This window comes from Macaca thibetana, chromosome 15, assembly GCF_024542745.1.
Source record: "Macaca thibetana thibetana isolate TM-01 chromosome 15, ASM2454274v1, whole genome shotgun sequence".
NCBI classification, from domain to species: Eukaryota; Metazoa; Chordata; class Mammalia; order Primates; family Cercopithecidae; genus Macaca; species Macaca thibetana.
The window spans coordinates 46,441,820-46,460,393 of NC_065592.1; the positions used below are offsets into that span (position 1 = coordinate 46,441,820).

General features: G+C 47.0%; 4 protein-coding genes across 8 annotated transcripts in view; all 4 read left to right on the forward strand.

The window, feature by feature from the left end:
• The window catches only part of LOC126937437 (uncharacterized), a 265,633-nt gene that overhangs the window by 202,210 nt on the left and 44,849 nt on the right, over window positions 1-18,574 (forward strand). Inside the window, exon 1 of one of the 3 annotated variants that reach the window (XM_050760870.1) lies at window positions 1,889-1,892. The exons of the other annotated variants lie outside the window; for them this stretch is intronic. The gene's annotated coding sequence lies outside the window, so the exon portion shown is untranslated. Of the gene's footprint in view, window positions 1-1,888; window positions 1,893-18,574 lie in introns of those variants that run through there. 3 annotated transcript variants of the gene reach the window in all.
• The window catches only part of DCTN3 (dynactin subunit 3), a 237,471-nt gene that overhangs the window by 123,087 nt on the left and 95,810 nt on the right, over window positions 1-18,574 (forward strand). The gene's annotated exons all lie outside the window — the stretch shown is intronic.
• Window positions 1-18,574, forward strand: part of SIGMAR1 (sigma non-opioid intracellular receptor 1) — a 168,799-nt gene that overhangs the window by 75,911 nt on the left and 74,314 nt on the right. The window lies entirely within an intron of this gene.
• On the forward strand, window positions 10,404-11,553 carry CCL21 (C-C motif chemokine ligand 21). The gene is made up of 4 exons (XM_050760854.1): window positions 10,404-10,564; window positions 10,667-10,787; window positions 10,884-11,057; window positions 11,131-11,553. The coding sequence occupies exons 1-4, from the start codon at window positions 10,498-10,500 to the stop codon at window positions 11,162-11,164; spliced, it is 396 nt and encodes a 131-aa protein (XP_050616811.1). The 5' UTR covers window positions 10,404-10,497; the 3' UTR covers window positions 11,165-11,553.

Genomic DNA, 18,574 nt, shown 5'->3' on the forward strand with positions numbered 1-18,574 from the left:
TATTATCCCTCAGGAGCTGGCACCTCTGCATTCCCCTTCTGACCTACCACAGAGGAGCCAAGAGCTGGGAAAAGGGCAGGAAGTTCTGTGACTTCTTTATGACATGTTTTGAGGGACAGTGGGATGCCCCTGGTTCCTAAGGAAACCCAGGATCACTCACCATCTCATCACTAGGAGGAGGTGATGGCAGGACTTGTTTCCTCTGACAGGACCCCAGCATTTAGCACAATGTGTCCACTGCTTGGATACAGAAAAGCCAGGATAGAAAGAAGCATGGATGTGTCCCTGCTCTGAATGCTGATTCTGTGCCTAAGGGATGGGGGCCTAGCCTATACATGGTCCCCAGGGCAGAGAAGCACAAGGTCCAAGCCTGCTGAACCAACATTCAAAAGGTGTTTTTCTAAAGCATCCCCAAAGATCAAAGGAGGTCTTGTGACAGGCACATCCTCCCTCCCTGGTGGGAGAAGCGCAGGCAGCCACACAGCTAGAATAGAGGGAGGCCCAGAATGAAGGGAATGGACTCAGGAGGGTCACAGCAGCATCAGGTAGGAAGCCAGGGGTTAGCATGCACACATCCTGGTTTAGAGTGGATCAGGTCCCTCCCATGGTTCCCTACAGGCTCCCGCCTGCCTGAGGCCAGCATGGGCTCATGCTGCTAACTGAAGTCCCATGACATAGAACTGGGGGCAAAGATGAGCTGGAACTGATACCTTCAGGATTCTGAGTTCTCAGCAAAGTCGAGAGCTAAGCAAAGTCAGGGTCAGAGCCTATGATTCATGCAGGATGCTGATGGCGGATGAAGCTTTGCTCATCCCATCCCATAACCCCAGCACAACCCCACCTTCTATCTTCCCCAGGGTGAAGAGAGGCAAGAAGCAAAATTCACATGTAGAGTACAAACTCAATAATTTACTACTTCAGGCCAGGCGCAGTGGCTCGCACCTATAATCCCAGCACTTTGGGAGGCCGAGGCGGGTGGATCACTCAAGGTCAGAAGTTCAAGACCAACCTGGCCAATGTGGTGAAACCCCCATCTCTATTAAAAATACAAAAATTAGTTGGGCATGGTAGTGTGCGCCTGTAATCCCAGCTACCCAGGAGGCTGAAGGAGGAAAATCACTTGAACCCAGGAGGCAGAGGTTGCAGTGCCCCGAGATCAAGATCATGCCACTGCACTCCAGCCTGGGTCATGGAGGCAGACTCTGTCTCAAAAAAGAAAAAAAAAATTACTACTTCAGATTTGGGGGTACATGCTAGGAATACATCAGTGCTTGCTTGAGGTCTTTGGTGAATGGTGAATGGCCCCGACCTTCTAGAGCTCTTCTCTTGGGCTTTCCAGAAGGGCACTTCAGAAATGGCTAGAGAGAATTTCAGGAAACCTACCACCAGGAGGAGGGTGCCTTCTCCACCACATCACTTTTGTTCAACGCTGAGTTGTTGAGGGAAGGGACCGTGGCTGCTTCACTTCTGTACCTGCTCACTGCAGCCCAGGCAGGGAGGGCAAGGAACACAGGGTGAACACAGGAATAGACTCCACAGAAACACTGCTTCCTGTACCATGTGGGAAATGACTGGGCCTCTGCTGCTTAACTAGCCAACCAGGGCTGAATGCTCTGTCTGGCCTCTGGAGCCCATGGTCTAGGCCAGGCCTGCCACAGATGGAAGGGCCAGAATAGCCCCTGTGTCCACTGCAGGGACAGAAGAGAAGAAAGGACTTTCTTGAGTTCAGGTGGGAATATGAGAGGTAAGCACAATGCAGGCATGTAAAGTGCTTGGGGACACAAAGACCAGATGCCTCACAGGGCTGACCAGGCTTGCAGAGGTCTGTGCATTCTCATGCCCGAAGACAGTGAGGCCAGGACCCTGGGAAAGCATGGGGAGGGAGAGGGGGGCCTGGGAAGGGGCCAGTGAGATCGGTTTCCAGAAGGAGGGGTGGGTGCTGCCAACTGCCCCCCTTTCCTGCCTTGTCCCTCTCCTCCACTATAAACACTCAGCTAGTGGCTAGGCAAGTAGCATATTAGGGGATTTCCAGAATGTGTCACTTCCAAGGTCAGGCCTACTACAGAGGCCACAGGGGCAGGTCCCTGGGCAGGCAGACTGACCCATGGGAATTCAGACGGCGGGAAGGGAAGCCCTCCTTGCGGTAAATAGTGCTAGCAGCTGGAGTATGTCAGGGGAGGTGGAAGATACAGTAAGGGGCCAGGGAAGAATCACAAACACACAGTCAAAGACACATGGACACAGACATCTCACCACACAGGTACATACAGAAAAAGACATAAGTCAACCGTGCCACTCAGAAACTAGTTCAGAGTAAGGACAAACATGTCAAGGAAGACAAACTCACATGGACTCATGAACACCCTGCGTCAGACATGCCCGAGCAGACACAGGCACAAACACACATGCAGACACAAAGACAGGTTTGCACACAGAACCCATCTCACAGACCTACAGGCACAAATGCAGTCCAAATCCATCCTGCAAAGCCCGTCTCCTCCATAAATCCTCTAGGCTACCTCACACCAGGCTCATCTCTCCTTTAAACTCTGGTTTGTCATTTCTGTCCCATTGCTTGTCCTTTAATAGGATAGTTTTGGATTCACGTGCATACCCCTGGTCTCAACAATGTGGCTGTGTGCTCTTAAAGAATGTCAGGGTCAGGAAGAGAGTCCACTGCCCTCTTCAGCAGCCTCATCCTTTACCTACACACCCATCACCCCGAGGACCCCCAATTTACTGCTGGTGCCATCCTTGAAGGGTCCTGACTCTCAGACTCTTTGACATAGCAAACACAAGGGAAGAACAAACCAGGTAGACAGACTTAGTCCAGGTTATCCTCGGGAAACCGTGGAGAACCAGGTCCTGGTTCTTCAGTTAGAAAACCCTTACAGAAGACATGATCTCATATGTAGCTCTAGCCTAAACTTCATGTTAACCACAATCTCAACCTTATTGACCATAGCTCTAAACCCAACTCTAACCCCATCCCCAAAGAAAACTCTAAACTATAGTTTTTCAAGTAAGACTCTGGGATTAACTGTACCCAGACAGAAAATGCTGGTGGGTGTGATCCAAAAATGTTTACATGGCCAAATAAATTTGAGATAGAAAACTGATCTGCCCTCTCCCCAGGAGCTGAATGCCTCCCTCCCCTAGTTGGATCATAGTTGCAGGGGCCACTCTGTACCCCTCAACTGTAGAGGTCCTGGAAAACAGCCAACAACTTGTCATCTATATCAGATCAATACCACACGTTATGCAGAAGCCTAAGTCCCTCTCCAGACTAGCTTGAAAGCTTACAACCAGGCTGGGTGCAGTGACTCGCGCCTGGAATCCCAGTACTTTGGAAGGCTGAGGTGGGCAGATTGCTTTGAGCTCCAGATTCGAGACCAGCCTGGGCAATATGGTGAAACCCCCTTTCTACAAAAGATGTACAAAAATAAAATAAAATAAAATAAAATAGCTGGGCATGGTGGCTTTTTGATGTGAGCCACATCAAAAGTCCCAGCTACTTAGGAGGCTGAGGCTGGAGACTAGCTTGAGTCTGGGAAGCAGAGGTTGCTGTGAACTGAGACTGCACCACTGCACTCCAGCCTGGGTGACAAAGTGAGACCCTGTCTCAACAAAACAAAACAAAATAAAACAAAACAAACAAAAAAGGAGAGAGAGAAAGCTTAAAAGCAACCTCCAACACAAAATTTATCTCCTTGGATTAAGATCATTTAGGATTTAGGTTAAGATCTCCTCACTCTTAATCCAAATCCTAAATGCAAACAGTGCTCTACTCCAACCCTAACACAATCCTCATCTAAGACACACCTATTTCTATCAACAGGAACCACAAACCCAATTCCAAACCCTACTTTAACATCACCATGATTCCAGCCCTATCCAATTTGGAACCACAACATCAATGCTGTTCTAAGCATAATACTAACTCTAACCCTAACCCTTGGTAGAGCTACACATTGATGAATGCATGCAACTACACTAGACACACACATTTTGAACACTTATGACTCCCAGAAACTGAGAAGCTCCTTCAGTAACAGCTGCACAGTCCACAGGGCATCTTATTTCCAGAGGGGTCAATGCTCCCCTGGGAACCCAGGAGCAGCAACGCACCCAGACCCTTTGACCCTTGTTGGATATACAGGCCCATGGGCCCCAGCCCACCCCAATCCTATTCCAGGACTTGCCTAGCCCTTGAGCTGAAATTCCCGCCATACCCCTCCCTGGCTCTTGCCTGCCAAGCTGGGAGCATCTGCTGCCCTGGAAACCCCACCAGGCAAGAGCAAACGGGCCTGAGACTGAAGGGAATGTGGCCCTTTCCAATCAGGGGATTTCCAGACTCTTGCAACACCCACACCTAGGATGTCTACTCCAGGTGCCTGTCCTAGAGAGGTAATGGGCCTGCTGAGGTAGGTGTGAATAAGCACAGTTCCTCTCCCGCTCCCAGGATCTCAGTCTGGTGATAGAGTGTGTTAGAGCTGAATTCATCATCACAGGTAGGGCTGAAGTCAGCCATGTGTACCTCCCTTATCCTTCACCCCAGGTGCCAGTGAAGCATTCCTCTGCACCTAGGCCACCCCAGAGGTTGTCACACAGTACCCAGGTTCTCTCAGGAGCTCACCAAGCCAATATCTTCACCCAGAGGACTGGAACTGTTGGTGGAGACCCATATCGCGGATGTGCTGCCATCTGAGTCTTTGTGTCCCCTTCCCCAGGCTCTGCATCCAGCCTGGTCTGAGGACTGAGAGGAGCTTGGGTCAAAGCTGCAGGCTCCAAATGCCCCAAACCCAGCTTAGAGTTTAAGTGGGGCTGTGGGGTACAATGAGCCCAGACCAGCAGCTGAGGGCAGAGGAATGGCTTGGAAGGCTTGGGGTCCCAGAAAAGGGTAATGGCTCTCTCATCATCCGAGCTCCTCACTCTCTTCTACCCTGCTTCAGTGCCTCCCTCTCACCACCCCCGTCACCAGGTCCACTCACAGACTGGAGGCAGGGTAGGGGCTCGCTATCCCGTCCTCACTCTCAGGGCAGCTGTTTTCTGCCCTGGATTTTGTTCAGCCAGGTTTCTACCTCCAGAAAAGCCCCTACTTCTTCTTTCATTTCCCTTAGGGCTCCTAACCTTGATTCTAAGCTCCAGGACCAAGCAGACAGACCTCAGTATCTCCAGGATGGAACATCTCCCTGAGACTGCTCTACCACTGTGGGCTCAAGTTCACAGGTAGGGGCTTAGGGTTGATGCCTAATCAACCTAGATTCCTGCATCTAGGAAGACCAGGCAGGGCTGGGACCTAGGCGGCTATGCACACCATCTGACACAATAAGAAGCTTCTTTGATGACACGAATAAGGGTAAGGGAGACAGGCAGGTATCTTGGAGAAAGAGCAAGCCTGAACTTTTAGGAAAGAAAAAGGTACAGCCCCCTCCTCTTCCCTGCCATCTCCCTTTTTTTCTATAATCTGTGCCAGGCCAGAAAGTCTCCTCCTCCAGGGGAGGTAGGGGGCATCACTTCAGCTTTCCTTTCCTCAGACCAACTTTGTTCCCTTTCACTGGCTCTGTGTCAATCTAGAGTGTGAGATGGGAGCAGAATAGGCCCAAGTGGCTCTCCTAGACCCACCCCACCAAATGCTTAGAATTACCTGCAGAACTTTGTAAAAATACACATTCTTTGGCTCTATTCTGAGATTCTATTTAAGGCAGTCTGGTGTGTTGCTTCTAATTCTGTGTTTTTAACAAGTTGCCCAGGTGATTCTGAAGTGCAGCCAAGTTTGGAAGCAAACTAATATAATATGACTTCAGAATTATCTACATGCCCACCTCTCAAGCCCATGCTATTCTATCTGTCTGAGAATTCTTCAGAGATAGGCTGCTCACTTTCTTAGTCACTTCCATGTAGGCAGGTGGGGAAACCAGGGAGCTGGGAATTTAAAACTTTCTGGTGCCAGGATCTGCCACTAGACCAGGTAAAAGATCCAAGAAATCTTATCTCCTTGTTTTTGCCTAGTCTTGTTCCAGGAACGCCAGCTTCTTGCCAACAGAGTCACTCCCTGCCCTGCTTAAGGTCTCAGCCTTAAGGTCTCTTGAGTCTGAAAACCTCAGACTCAAGAGCTCAATTATCTCTCCTCTAGGCCACCAAATTCCAGCCTCTCTACTCTGTGGACCTTGGAATGAAACACCACTTCTTTATCCCCCTCCCAACAGTACCTCCATCTTCAACCCCTTGCCCTCTGCATCCCATCCTTCCCCAAGAGCAACTCAATATTTCTGTCTCTGGCCATCACTGTCCTGACTACATCTCTCCTGACACTCATCTCCTCCTCTTCTTATGGTTTCCCTATCCTGTCATAAGCCATTCTTCAAAAAACAAGATGTAAGGAGCTTGCTGCTGGGTTTAGCACTCTGGAAACCAGATGGATTCTCCAGCTCTGACATGAGGATTACAACTCTAAGGTACAAATCCAGTTTTAAACATAGATTCTAAGTTATGACCCAATAATCCTCATATATCATATACCACAATAAACTCCAAATGGATAAAAGATTTTAAAATGTCAAAAATTAAACTACAGAAACAACATCATACAAAATGGCAGAGTAAGAAGTTACAGGGGTTGGTCCCTCCACAAAAGCAACCATTGAGGTGGAAAAAGCAATTGGAATTGACTCTTTCAGAAGTCTGGAGCCTGATTGGACACATATAACAAACCGGGGAGGGTGGTGCTTGATGAAGGGAGAGGTTGCTGATCTTTCAGAAGAGAGCATAATGTATGCACTAGCTACCAACCAACACAGTGGGGATAGCAGCCCACATTCCCGAAGTGGCTGGGTGGTCACCGAGTGGACAGGGGGAACCCTGTCCTCCAAAAATGAGGGGTTTTGCATTTGGGTTTGTATTCTGGTTCCCTAAGGGACAGGCTTGCTTGGTTTCAGCCCTCTTGGGCTGCAGCATCTTCCCGAGCCACATATATCAGAAGATTTAAAGGGACAGAACCTTTTTGCGGGGAAGGAAGAGAACCCTTTGCCAGGTCATAAACAGAAACTTCAGTAACCCCACAAAACAAAGAATACACACTTTGCAAAAAGTGGTTTGAAAAACTCACCACAAATTGATGGCACAGTTCTCAACAAGTATATATCAGCAACCCCTAAGGAGTGAAAAAATTGAATTTCCAGAGATACCACACTGTAATACTCAGAATGCCCAGTTATCAACAAAAAATTACTAATACAAAGAAACAGGAAAGTATGGCCCATTCACAGGGAGAAAGGAATTTGACAGAGACTATCCCTGAGGAAGCCCAGATACTGGACATAGAAGATGAAGACTTTAGCTGTCTTACTGTAAATGCTCAATAAATATTGATGATGGGAGGCTTGATGATAAGGGTGAGGGGCTGAAATCTCAAATACTGTTTTGTTGCTTGTTTTATTATGACCTCCAATTAAATTGGGAAGTAATGGCCCTTTTGGAAAACAAAAAAAAACTGTCTTAAATGTGCTCAAAGAGCTGAAGGAAACCATGGGCAAAGAGTTAAGGGAAATCTGAAAAATGGGGTATGAACAAAATGAAACTATCAATAAAGAGATGGAAATTAGTAAAAAGAAAAAAGGACTCAAGCAGAAATTCTGGAGGCAAAAATACAATAACTGAAATGTACAATTCACTAGGGGCAATCAACAACAGATTTAAGCAGGAAAAAAAAAAGGATCAGTATTCTTGATGATAAGACAATTACAATTATCAAGCATGAGAAGAAACATAAACAAGCCTCAGGGATACCATCAAATGTACCTCATCAAAGGAGTCTCAGGAGGAGACTAGAAAGAACAGGGCATTAAAAAAATTGAAGAAATAATGACAAAACATCTGAAATCTGATGAAAAGCATGAATATACCTACCCAAGAAGTTCACAAACTCTAAGAAGGATAAACTCAGAGATCCATACCAAGACAAATTATAGTCAAATTGTTGAAACTCAAAGTCAAAGGGATGATTTTAAAAGCAGCAAGAGAGAAGTAACTCATTATGTACAAGAGATTCTCAATAAGATTACCAGCTGATTTCAGAAACCATGGAAGGCCAAAAGACAATGGGGAATATATTTAAAGACTTAAGACCAAAAAAAAAAAAAAAAGAGTCAAACAAGAATTCTATATATCCAGCAAAACTATCCTGCAAGAATTAAGGAGAAATAAGACATTTCCAGATAAACAAAACTTAGGAAGTTCATTAATAGTAGACCTGCCCACAAGAAAAGCTAAAGGGAGAAAGAAAAAACACAAAAACAAAGAAAGAAATGCTAAAGGGAGACCTTCAGAATGAAACAAAAGGATAAAAAATAATAACTCACAGCCACACAAAGAAACAAAGATCTCTGATAAACATAACCACACAGCAGGCTGGGCGCAGTGGCTCATGCCTGTAATCCCAGCACTTTGAGAGGCCAAGGTGAGCGGATCACTTGAGGTCAGGAGTTTGAGACCAGCCTGGCCAATATGGTGAAACCCCATCTCTACAAAAAACAGAAAAATTAGCTGGATGTGGTGGCAGGTGCCCATAATCCCAGCTACTCAGGAGGCTGAGGCAGGAGAATGGCTTGAACCCGGAGGGTGGTGGTTGCAGTGAGCCAAGATCACACCACTGCACTCCAGCCTGGGCAAAAAAGTGAGACCGTGTCTCAAAAAACAAAAAACAAAACAAACAAACAAAAAGTAACAACATAGCCAGGTATGGTGGTTCACACTTGTAATCCCATTACTTTGGGAGGCCAAGGTGGGTGGATCACTTGAGGTCAGGTGTTTGAGACTAGCCTGGGCAACATAGTGAGACCTTGTGTCTACAAAAAATACAAAAATTAGCCAGGCATGGTGGCCCACTACTCAGGAGGCGAGGTGGAAAGATCACTTTAGCCCAGAAGGTTGAGGCTGCTGTGAGCTGAGATTGTGCTACCGCACTCTAGCCTGGGTGACAAAGCCAGACCCTGCGTCAAAAAAAAAAAAAAAAAGATAAAAGCTAGTATTGTATTTTTAGTTTGTAGCTCCATTTTTTTCTATATAATTTAAAAGGCAAATGCATTAAACAATAATTATAAATCTATGTCAATGGGAACACAATGTATAAAGATGTGTGACAATAACAATATAAAGAAGGGACTAAAATGTATAGGAGCAAAGTGTTTATACACTATTGAAACTAAGTTAGTATTATTCAAACTAGGTTGTTATCAGCTTAGAATGTTAATTATAATCACCAAGGTATCCATTAGGAAAATAACTACAAAATATATAGAAGAGGAAAGCAAAGGGGAATCAAAATGGTTATGCTACAGACCAGGTGCAGTCACTCATACCTATAATTCCAGCACTTTGGGAGGCCAAGGCAGGAGGATCGCTTGAGCCCAGGAGTTCAAGACCAGACTGGGCAACATAGCAAGACCTCATCTATGGAAAAAATAAAAATTAAAAATTAAAACAGTAGCCGGACGTGGTGGCATGTGCCTGTGGTCCCAGCTCCTCAAGAGGCTAAGGCAGGCAGATCGTTTGAGCCCAGGAGTTCGAGACTAGCCTGGGCTAGACATAGTGAAACCTCGTCTCTACAAAAAATAGAAAAATCAGCCAGGCGCAGTGGTGTTTGCCTGTAGTCCCAGCTCCGGGGGAGGTTGAGGTGGGAGGATCACTTGAGCCCAGGAGGCGGAGATTTCAGTGAGCCAAGATCACACCACTACACTCCAGCCTGGGTGACAGAGTTAGACCCTGTCTCAAAAAAAAAAAAAAAAGAAGGCCGGGCGCGGTGGCTCAAGCCTGTAATCCCAGCACTTTGGGAGGCCGAGACGGGCGGATCACAAGGTCAGGAGATCGAGACCATCCTGGCTAACACGGTGAAACCCCGTCTCTACTAAAAAATACAAAAAACTAGCCGGGCGAGGTGGCGGGTGCCTGTAGTCCCAGCTACTCGGGAGGCTGAGGCAGGAGAATGGCGGGAACCCGGGAGGCGGAGCTTGCAGTGAGCTGAGATCCGGCCACAGCACTCCAGCCTGGGTGACAGAGCAAGACTCCGTCTCAAAAAAAAAAAAAAAAAAAAAAAAAAAAGAACTCTTACAATTTAATAATCAGATTTGCTGGAAGGAGGGGAAGGGTATGGATCCTGGAGCGTAGTGAGGAGACAGTCATGGTGTACCAGGAGAGAGGTGGTGAGGCCTGCATGAAAGCAGTAGCTGGAAATAGAAGGAAGGCTCAGGCCCGACATACTCAACTGATGAGGACATAAAATTTGGCAACTGAGGACAGTCCATTTAGTTTGAGATAAGTGGGGCTGGGTGCCAGCAGATCCAGCTTTCAGGAAGGAAAAGGAGTGGGGATAAGGGAAGGGAAGTGAAAGTGCCTGGCTATATAAATAGCAGGCCAATCCCAGCCCACGCACAGACCCCCAACTTGCAGCTGCCCACCTCACCCTCAGCTCTGGCCTCTTACTCACCCTTTACCACAGACATGGCTCAGTCACTGGCTCTGAGCCTCCTTATCCTGGTTCTGGCCTTTGGCATCCCCGGGACCCAAGGTACCAAGGCAGGGAGGGGCCTTGGATGGGGCTAAGGGGACGAAGAGGCCAGGGTAGGAGCTTGCAAGCAGCCCCTGGCTCCCTGTGAATCCCACCCTGCAGGCAGTGATGGAGGGGCTCAGGACTGCTGCCTCAAGTACAGCCAAAGGAAGATTCCCGCCAAGGTTGTCCGCAGCTACCGGAAGCAGGAACCAAGCTTAGGCTGCTCCATCCCAGCTATCCTGTGAGTGGACACAAAGGGGTCGGTACAGGCTGGTGACGGGGTGGGAGGGCATGGTGGGCAAGACTAAGAAGGCTTACTAGCCCCCCCCACCCGCAGGTTCTTGCCCCGAAAGCGCTCTCAGGCAGAGCTATGTGCAGACCCAAAGGAGCTCTGGGTGCAGCAGCTGATGCAGCATCTGGACAAGACACCAGCCCCACGGAAACCAGCCCAGGGTTGCAGGAAGGACAGGGGGGTCCCCAAGAATGGCAAAAAGGGAAAGGGCTGCAAGAGGTGAGGAATCTGAAGGGACGTGGGTAAAGGGGAGCCTCAGTCAGCCCCTCACACCTCTCTTCTGCCCTCACAGGACTGAGCAGTCACAGACCCCTAAAGGGCCATAGCCCAGTGAGCAGCCTGGAGCCCTGGAGACCCCACCAGCCTCACCAGGGCTTGAAGCCTGAACCCAAAAGGCAAGAAGGAGGCTATGCTCAGGGGCCCTGGAGCAGCCACCCCATGCTGGCATTACCACACTCTTTCTCCTGCTTTAACCACCCCATCTGCATTCCCAGCTCTACCCTGCATGGCTGAGCTGCCCACACCAGGCCAGGCGCAGAGAGGCCGAGGAGGGAGAATCTCCCAGGGAGCATGAGAGGAGGCAGCAGGACTGTCCCCTCGAAGGAGAATCACCAGGACCCTGGACCTGATACTGCTCCCCAGCGTACCCCACCTCTTCCTTGTAAATATGACTTATACCTAACTGAATAAAAAGCTGTTCCGGCCTCCCACCCAAGTACCTGTTCCCATGTGTTTATGTCCACCGGGATGCCAAAGCCCCTACAAGGTGGGGTCACACATGCTATATTCCCATCTACCCCAAGAGTTTCCTTGCCTCTCGGGTGCCCACACCCCTAGGCAGTTAAATGGAGGTTGATGGACAGGGTAGGACCCGGTCTTCTGAGGAATCCTGCCAATGGAGAGATGGTGGACATGGAGCACACATCCCCAACAGCTCTGCAGGCCTCTGAGACCCTGAATCTGTTCAGCACTAACTCCAGGAGTGACCTTCAGATCTTTTCCATGACCTTCAGACCTTTTCCCAGCTATCCCAGAGACTTCCTCTCCTTTCCCTGGGAACTAGTCAATAAGACCCTCCAAGTAGTTCTTTGGAAGGGTCCCTAGGAGGGAAGCTGTGGCTTGGGCCCATCTATAACACAGACAAACACAAGCTATATTTAAACCTACCCTAGCACAGTTCCAGCCCTGAGAGAGCCCATGGAAGGCAAAGACCCAAGGGGACTTGCTTCAGCCCTATTCAGTGAAGCTCGGGCCTCGACCTCTCCTCTTTGTTTAATGGGGCTGTTGTGCTCTCTTTCTGTTTCTATCTGGGCCCCTGGACTTGCTCAGCCTCCTTCCAGATGGAAAAACCTCCTCCCTTTTTCTCCCCTCCTTTCTTTCCTGGCTGAGATCCAGACTACTTTAGTCCCTTAAACCCCTTGAAGTCAAGGAATAAGTCTCCTGGATCAGGTTTTCAGAACCCCAGGATTCAGGTGTGAATCAGTCTCCTCTCCTGGAAGGCCCCAGATGGCTCTCCTTTACCTCTTCCTCCCCAGAGTGAAGACCCTTCTATATCCCCACTCACTTCCAGGCAGGGAGAGAAGAGGCCATCAGATTGGGCCGGGCAATGTGAGAAAGAAGGGAACAGATCCTGGGGAAGGGCGAGAAAGGTAGGAACCTCGAGACTGGGCACAGTGGCTCATGCCTGTAATCCCAGCACTTTGGGAGGCCAAGGCAGGCAGATCACGAGGTCAGGAGTTCGAGACCAGCCTGGCCAACATGGTGAAACCCCGTCTCTACTAAAAGTACAAAAATTAGCTGGGCATTGTGGCAGGCACCTGTAATCTCGGCTACTCGGGAGGCTGAGTCAGGAGAAATACTTGAACCTGGGAGGCAGAGCTTGCAGTGAGCTGAGATATGCCATTGCACTCCAGTCTGGGTGACAAGAGCAAGACTCTGTCTCAGGAAAAAAAAAAAGAAGAAAAAGAAGAAGAAAGGTAGGAACTTCAGAAGCTAGAAGTGGCTGCTCCGTCACTTTTTCCTTTTGTAGGCACCTGAGTATGCCACAGCACCTACCACCTATCCTAACATCTGCAAGTATTGGCTTGTCTGCTCCTCTTGCAGCAGGTGAAGACAGGGCCTCTCCCCTACCTGTCCTAGGGCAGCAGGTGTTAAATTAATCTATAAACTCAGATATACAAGAAATACTACATTTTGATATGTTCCTTAAATGAACTTAATTCCTACTACAAGCTACTGCATTAGAGTGCTGATGAGAAATTCAACACCAGGCACTCTTGGGGGATCCCATCTGCCAAGGGTTATGCAAAGGTCACAGAAACCTCAAGGCCCACGGGAGGCCTCCTACCTACCTCCCACGCCATCTCATAATTGGACATCATTCTCACCAATAAGTGTTCTGACCCCTGTGGGTCCAGCAGGTATATTTCTTCAAGTCCTAGACTCCACATTTGAGACATAAGAATTCAGATATGACAGCCTCTGGGCTTGGACTTGGCCTCCCCAGATACCCCCTGAAGCCATCTACTCAACAGTCCTGTCACTTGCCCCATCACAGCCAGAAATTAGAGCCCAGTGCCCACTCTGGCTGGATGTACACACTAATCCCTTTGCAGTCCTAAAGAATTATCTCCCTCTCCTCAGCCCCTCCAGGGCATAACCTCTTCCCCAAGTTTACTTTCTTTTTTTCTTTTTTTTTTTTTTTTTTTTTTTTTAAGACATGAGGCTTGCTCTGTGGTCCAGGCTGGAGTGCAAAGGTAGGATCATAGCTCACTGTAACCTCAAACTCCTGGGCTCAAGGGATCCTCCTGCCTCAGGCTCCAAGTTGCTGGGATTACAGGTGTGAGCCTCTATGCCTGGCATTTTCCCCTGGTTTAAGACATTTACAAAAAGCCTTTGACATCAGGCTCACTTTGACATCAGGACATCACTCCCAGCCCTGCCAAAACTCTTGCCTACTCTATAGTGAAAAGAAAAAGGCAGACAAAAACAAAATTCCCTATTTCACTAAATTCTCCTGCCACACCTGCATGCCTGGTATTTGCCTCAAGCCCTGCTCTGAGAGGCATGCAATACATTATTTATTCCATCAGATCATGAGTGGCCACTCTCCTTGTCTGCCTTCATCTTTGACAACATTGTCCTGTTCTTTCTCTTTTCTTTCTTATTCTCTTGATGCATAACTCAAAAAACAACACATAATACACACTCACAGTTAAAAAATACATCCAAAAGTACCAAAAGGTTTATTCTGAACATCATTTCCTACAATTTTAACTCTTAGGCTATTTCTTAGTGCCATATGTCTAAGTACTTTGCCGATACCTCTGTTTCTTGATTTACCTATTTTAAACATTACCAGATGACTTCCTACTATAAAAAGTGAAGATTTAACTCTCTTGCCAACTCTCCTGTCACTGCATCCTCTAAATAGAGTCATACCATGATATTTAGATCATGATTATATTATCACATTTAGATCATAATTACAGTTTATATTATTGTGGATTACTATTACATAATATGTATTATCACATATTACATTATTTTGACTATATAAATGTTCTCTGCAGACCAAAGTAGATCACTTTTCCTTTGTCACTCAGCTTTTTGTTTTTCTTAAAGGTTCTAATGCCCTTTCCTTTTTAAAATACCTCTATCTTGACATTACCTTTCAAATTCTTCATCATATGAGATGGATTCAAAACATCATGTTTAAGATATACATAGAAGAAAATATAGGTGAATGTGTTTATAACTTCGAGGTATAAAATAACTTTTTTTTTAAATGAAATGGAGACCGGGTCTCACTGTGTTGCCCAAGCTGGTCTTGAACTCCTGAGCTCAAGCGATCCATCTGCCTCAGCCTCCCAAAGTGCTGGGATTACAGGCATGAGCCACTCTGCTTGGCCAAAAAGAGTTTCTTAAACAAGACATAAAACCATAAAACATAAATCATTAAAGATCAACACCATTAAATTTTAAAACAAGTGGGAGTTCAGGGTAGGGATGGAAAATTAATTACATGACTTTATTTTCACTTCTCGCTGAGCCCCGACTAAAACTACAGTAAGGCCGGGCGCGGTGGCTCAAGCCTGTAATCCCAGCACTTTGGGAGGCCGAGGCGGGCGGATCATAAGGTCAGGAGATCGAGACCACAGTGAAACCCCGTCTCTACTAAAAAAGACAAAAAATTAGCCGGGCGCGGTGGCGGGCGCCTGTAGTCCCAGCTACTCAGGAGGCTGAGGCAGGAGAATGGCGGGAACCCGGGAGGCGGAGCTTGCAGTGAGCCGAGATCGCGCCACTGCACTCCAGCCTGGGCAACAGCGTGAGACTCCGTCTCAAAAAAAAAAAAAAAAAAAAAAAAAAAAAAAAAAAAAAAAAAAAAAAAAACTACAGTAAATTTTTTTGGTGCATGTATGCATGTAAAGGCATAAACCAAGGCCAGGCACGGTGGCTTACACCTGTAATCCCAACACTTTGGGAGGCTAAGATGGTCACTTCAGCTCAGGAGTTTGAGACCAACCTGGGCAGCACAGTGAGACCTCATCTGTACAAAAAATCAAAAAAGTAGCTGGTGTGGTGGTGTGCGCCTGTGGTCCCAGCTACTCAGAAGGCTGAGGTAGGAGGACCACTTGAGCCTGGGAGCCATGTAGCCTGGGCTAAAAAGTGAGAGACCCTGTCTCAAAGTAAATAAATTAATTTAAAACACAAAATAAAATCATAAACCCACAAGGGCCCAAATGGGAGAGGAGATAAAGGTAACTTTCCAAAAGCCTACTGCTGAGACACGTAAATATTTCAATAAAAATAGATACAAAGCATAAAATAAAATTATAAATATGAAGGATTTCTAATGACTTATGAATACAGTAAAAATTCATATTTACTGAATATTCATATGCCAATGTCCAACAGGGAAACAATTAATGACTTCTACTAGAAATGTAAAAAGACAAAAAATCCTAAAGATGAATTATCTCTAAAATCTACAAAATCTTCATTCCTTAAGCATGAAAACTCATTGTAATCCCTGGAATCCTGACTTTTCTTCATCACAGAACCATAGAAGCACTTTATTGCTTTAAAAGTGAGTTATCACTATTTTCTAACAATGAGTCCTCCTCAGTGTCATCCAGAAAATTATTAATACCTTGTATTTTTGCTGTTTTTATTTGCTCCTTTTTTGAGATAGGGTCTTGCTCTGTCACCCAGGCTGAACTGAGTGGCGCAATCTCAGCTCACTGCAGCCTCAACCTCCTGGGCTCAAGCAATCTTCCCACCTCAGCCTCCTGAGTAGATAGGACTACAGGCACACACCACCACGCCCAGCTAATTTTGTTCATTTTTTGTAGAGATGAGGTCTCGCTGTGTTGCCCACGTTGGTCTTAAAACTCCTGAGCTCAAGGGATCCTCCCACCTTGGCCTCCCAAAGTGCTGGGATTATAGGCATGAGCCACTGTGCCTGGCCATACCGTGTTTTTAAATAATTTCACCACTATCTCTTCCATGAAATGATAACATACACACACACTAATGAAATAATGGGCTGACTCCTACTTGTCAGTGTTGCCTCAGAATCTCCTCCTGCTTCTCTCAGTTCACTCCTTCCTTGTCAATATTTTAAGGGCTTCTTTGATACAAATATAGAGGATAGGTGGGACTAGTAAAGCATTAGAGCTAGCTGGGCATGGCAGTTCATGCCTATAATCCCAGCACTTTGGAAGGCTAAGGTGGGCAGATGGCTTGAAGTCAGGAGTTTGAGACCAGCCTGGGCAGTGAAGCAAGACCCTGTCTCTACAAAAAAAGAAAAAGAAAAGAAAAAATTAGCCAGGCATGGTGGCACATGCCTATTGTCCTAGCGACTTGGAGGCTGAGGTGGGAGGATCACTTGATTACCCAGGAGTTTGAGGTTGCAGTGAGCTATGATCACACCACTGCAGCCTGGGTGACACAGCAATACCCCATCTTTAAAAAAACAAAAAATTAAAAGTACATCGGGGGACACCCAAGATGGCTGAATAGGAACAGCTCCAGCCTCCAGCTCCCAGCGTGAGCAACACAGAAGATGGGTGATTTTTGCATTTTCAACTGAGGTACCGGGTTCATCTCACTGGGGCGTGTCGGACAGTCAATGCTGGTCCATGGGTGCAGCCTGACCAGCAAGAGCTGAAGCAGGGCGAGGCATCGCCTCACCTGGGAAGCACAAGGGGGAAGGGAAATCCTTTTCCTAGCCAAGGGAAATTGAAACACACAACACCTGGAAAATCGGGCAACTCCCACCCTAATACTGCGCTTTACCAAGGGTCTTAGCAAATGGCACACCAGGAGATTATATCCCACACCTGGCCCGGAGGGTCCCATGCCCACAGAGCCTCCCTCATTGCTAGCACAGCAGTCTGAGATCTAACTGCAAGGCAACAGTGAGTCTGGTGGAGTGGCACCTGACATTGCTGAGGCTTAAGTAGGTAAACAAAGCCACCGGGAAGCTTGAATTGGGTGGAGCCCACTGCAGCTCAAGGAGGCCTGCTTGCCTCTGTAGACTCCACCTCTAGGGACAGGGCATAGCTAAACAAAAAGCAGCAGAAACCTCTGCAGATATAAAAGTCCCTGTCTGACAGCTTTGAAGAGAGCAGTGGTTCTCCCAGCACGGAGGTTGAGATCTGAGAACGGACAGACTGCCTGCTCAAGTGGGTCCCTGACCCCTGAGTAGCCTAACTGGGAGATATCCCCCACTAGGTGCAGACCGACACCTCACACCTCACACAGCTGGGTACACCCCTGAGATGAAGCTTCCAGAGCAAGAATCAGACAGCAACACTTGCTGTTCAGCAATATTCTATCTTCTGCAGCCTCCGCTGCTGATACCCAGGCAAACAGGGTCTGGAGTGAACCTCAAGCAAACTCCAACAGACCTGCAGCTGAGGGTCCTGACTGTTAGAAGGAAAACTAACAAACAGAAAGGAGACCCACACCAAAACCCCCATCAGTACGTCGCCATCATCAAAGACCAAAGGCAGATAAAACCACAAAGATGGGGAAAAAGCAGTGCAGAAAAGCTGGAAATTCAAAAAATCAGAGCGCATATCCCCCTCCAAAGGAACGCAGCTCACCACCAGCAATGGAACAAAGCTGGACGGAGAATGACTTTGACGAGTTGAGAGAAGAAGCCTTCAGTCAATCAAACTTCTCAGAGCTAAAGGAGGAACTACATAACCAGTGCAAAGAAACTAAAAACCTTGAAAAAAGAATGGATGAATGGATAACTAGAATAATCAATGCAGAGAAGACCTTAAAAGAACTGATAGAGATGAAAACCATGACACAAGAACTACGTGACAAATGCACAAGCTTCAGTAACTGACTCGATCAACTGGAAGAAAGAGTATCAGTGATTGAAGATCAAATGAATGAAATGAAGTGAGAAGAGAAGTGTAGAGAAAAAAGAGTAAAAAGAAATGAACAAAACCTCCAAGAAATATGGAATTATGTGAAAAGACCAAATCTATGTCTGATTGGTGTGCCTGAAAGTGATGAGGAAAATGGAACCAAGTTGGAAAACACTCTGCACGATATCATCCAGGAGAACTCCCCCAACCTAGTAAGGCAGGCCAATATTCAAATTTGGGAAATACAGAGAATGCCACAAAGATACTCCTCGAGAAGAGCAACTCCAAGACACATAATTGTCAGATTCACCAAAGTTGAAATGAAGGAAAAAATGCTAAGGGCAGCCA

Bases quoted from the DNA above. Each gene is read 5' to 3' on its own strand.
- CCL21 (XM_050760854.1), top strand. From the start codon at position 10,498: ATGGCTCAGTCACTGGCTCTGAGCCTCCTTATCCTGGTTCTGGCCTTT. The intron at 10,788-10,883 runs GTGAGTGGACAC...CCCCACCCGCAG, and splicing joins TGCTCCATCCCAGCTATCCT to GTTCTTGCCCCGAAAGCGCT. The intron at 11,058-11,130 runs GTGAGGAATCTG...CTGCCCTCACAG, and splicing joins AAGGGAAAGGGCTGCAAGAG to GACTGAGCAGTCACAGACCC.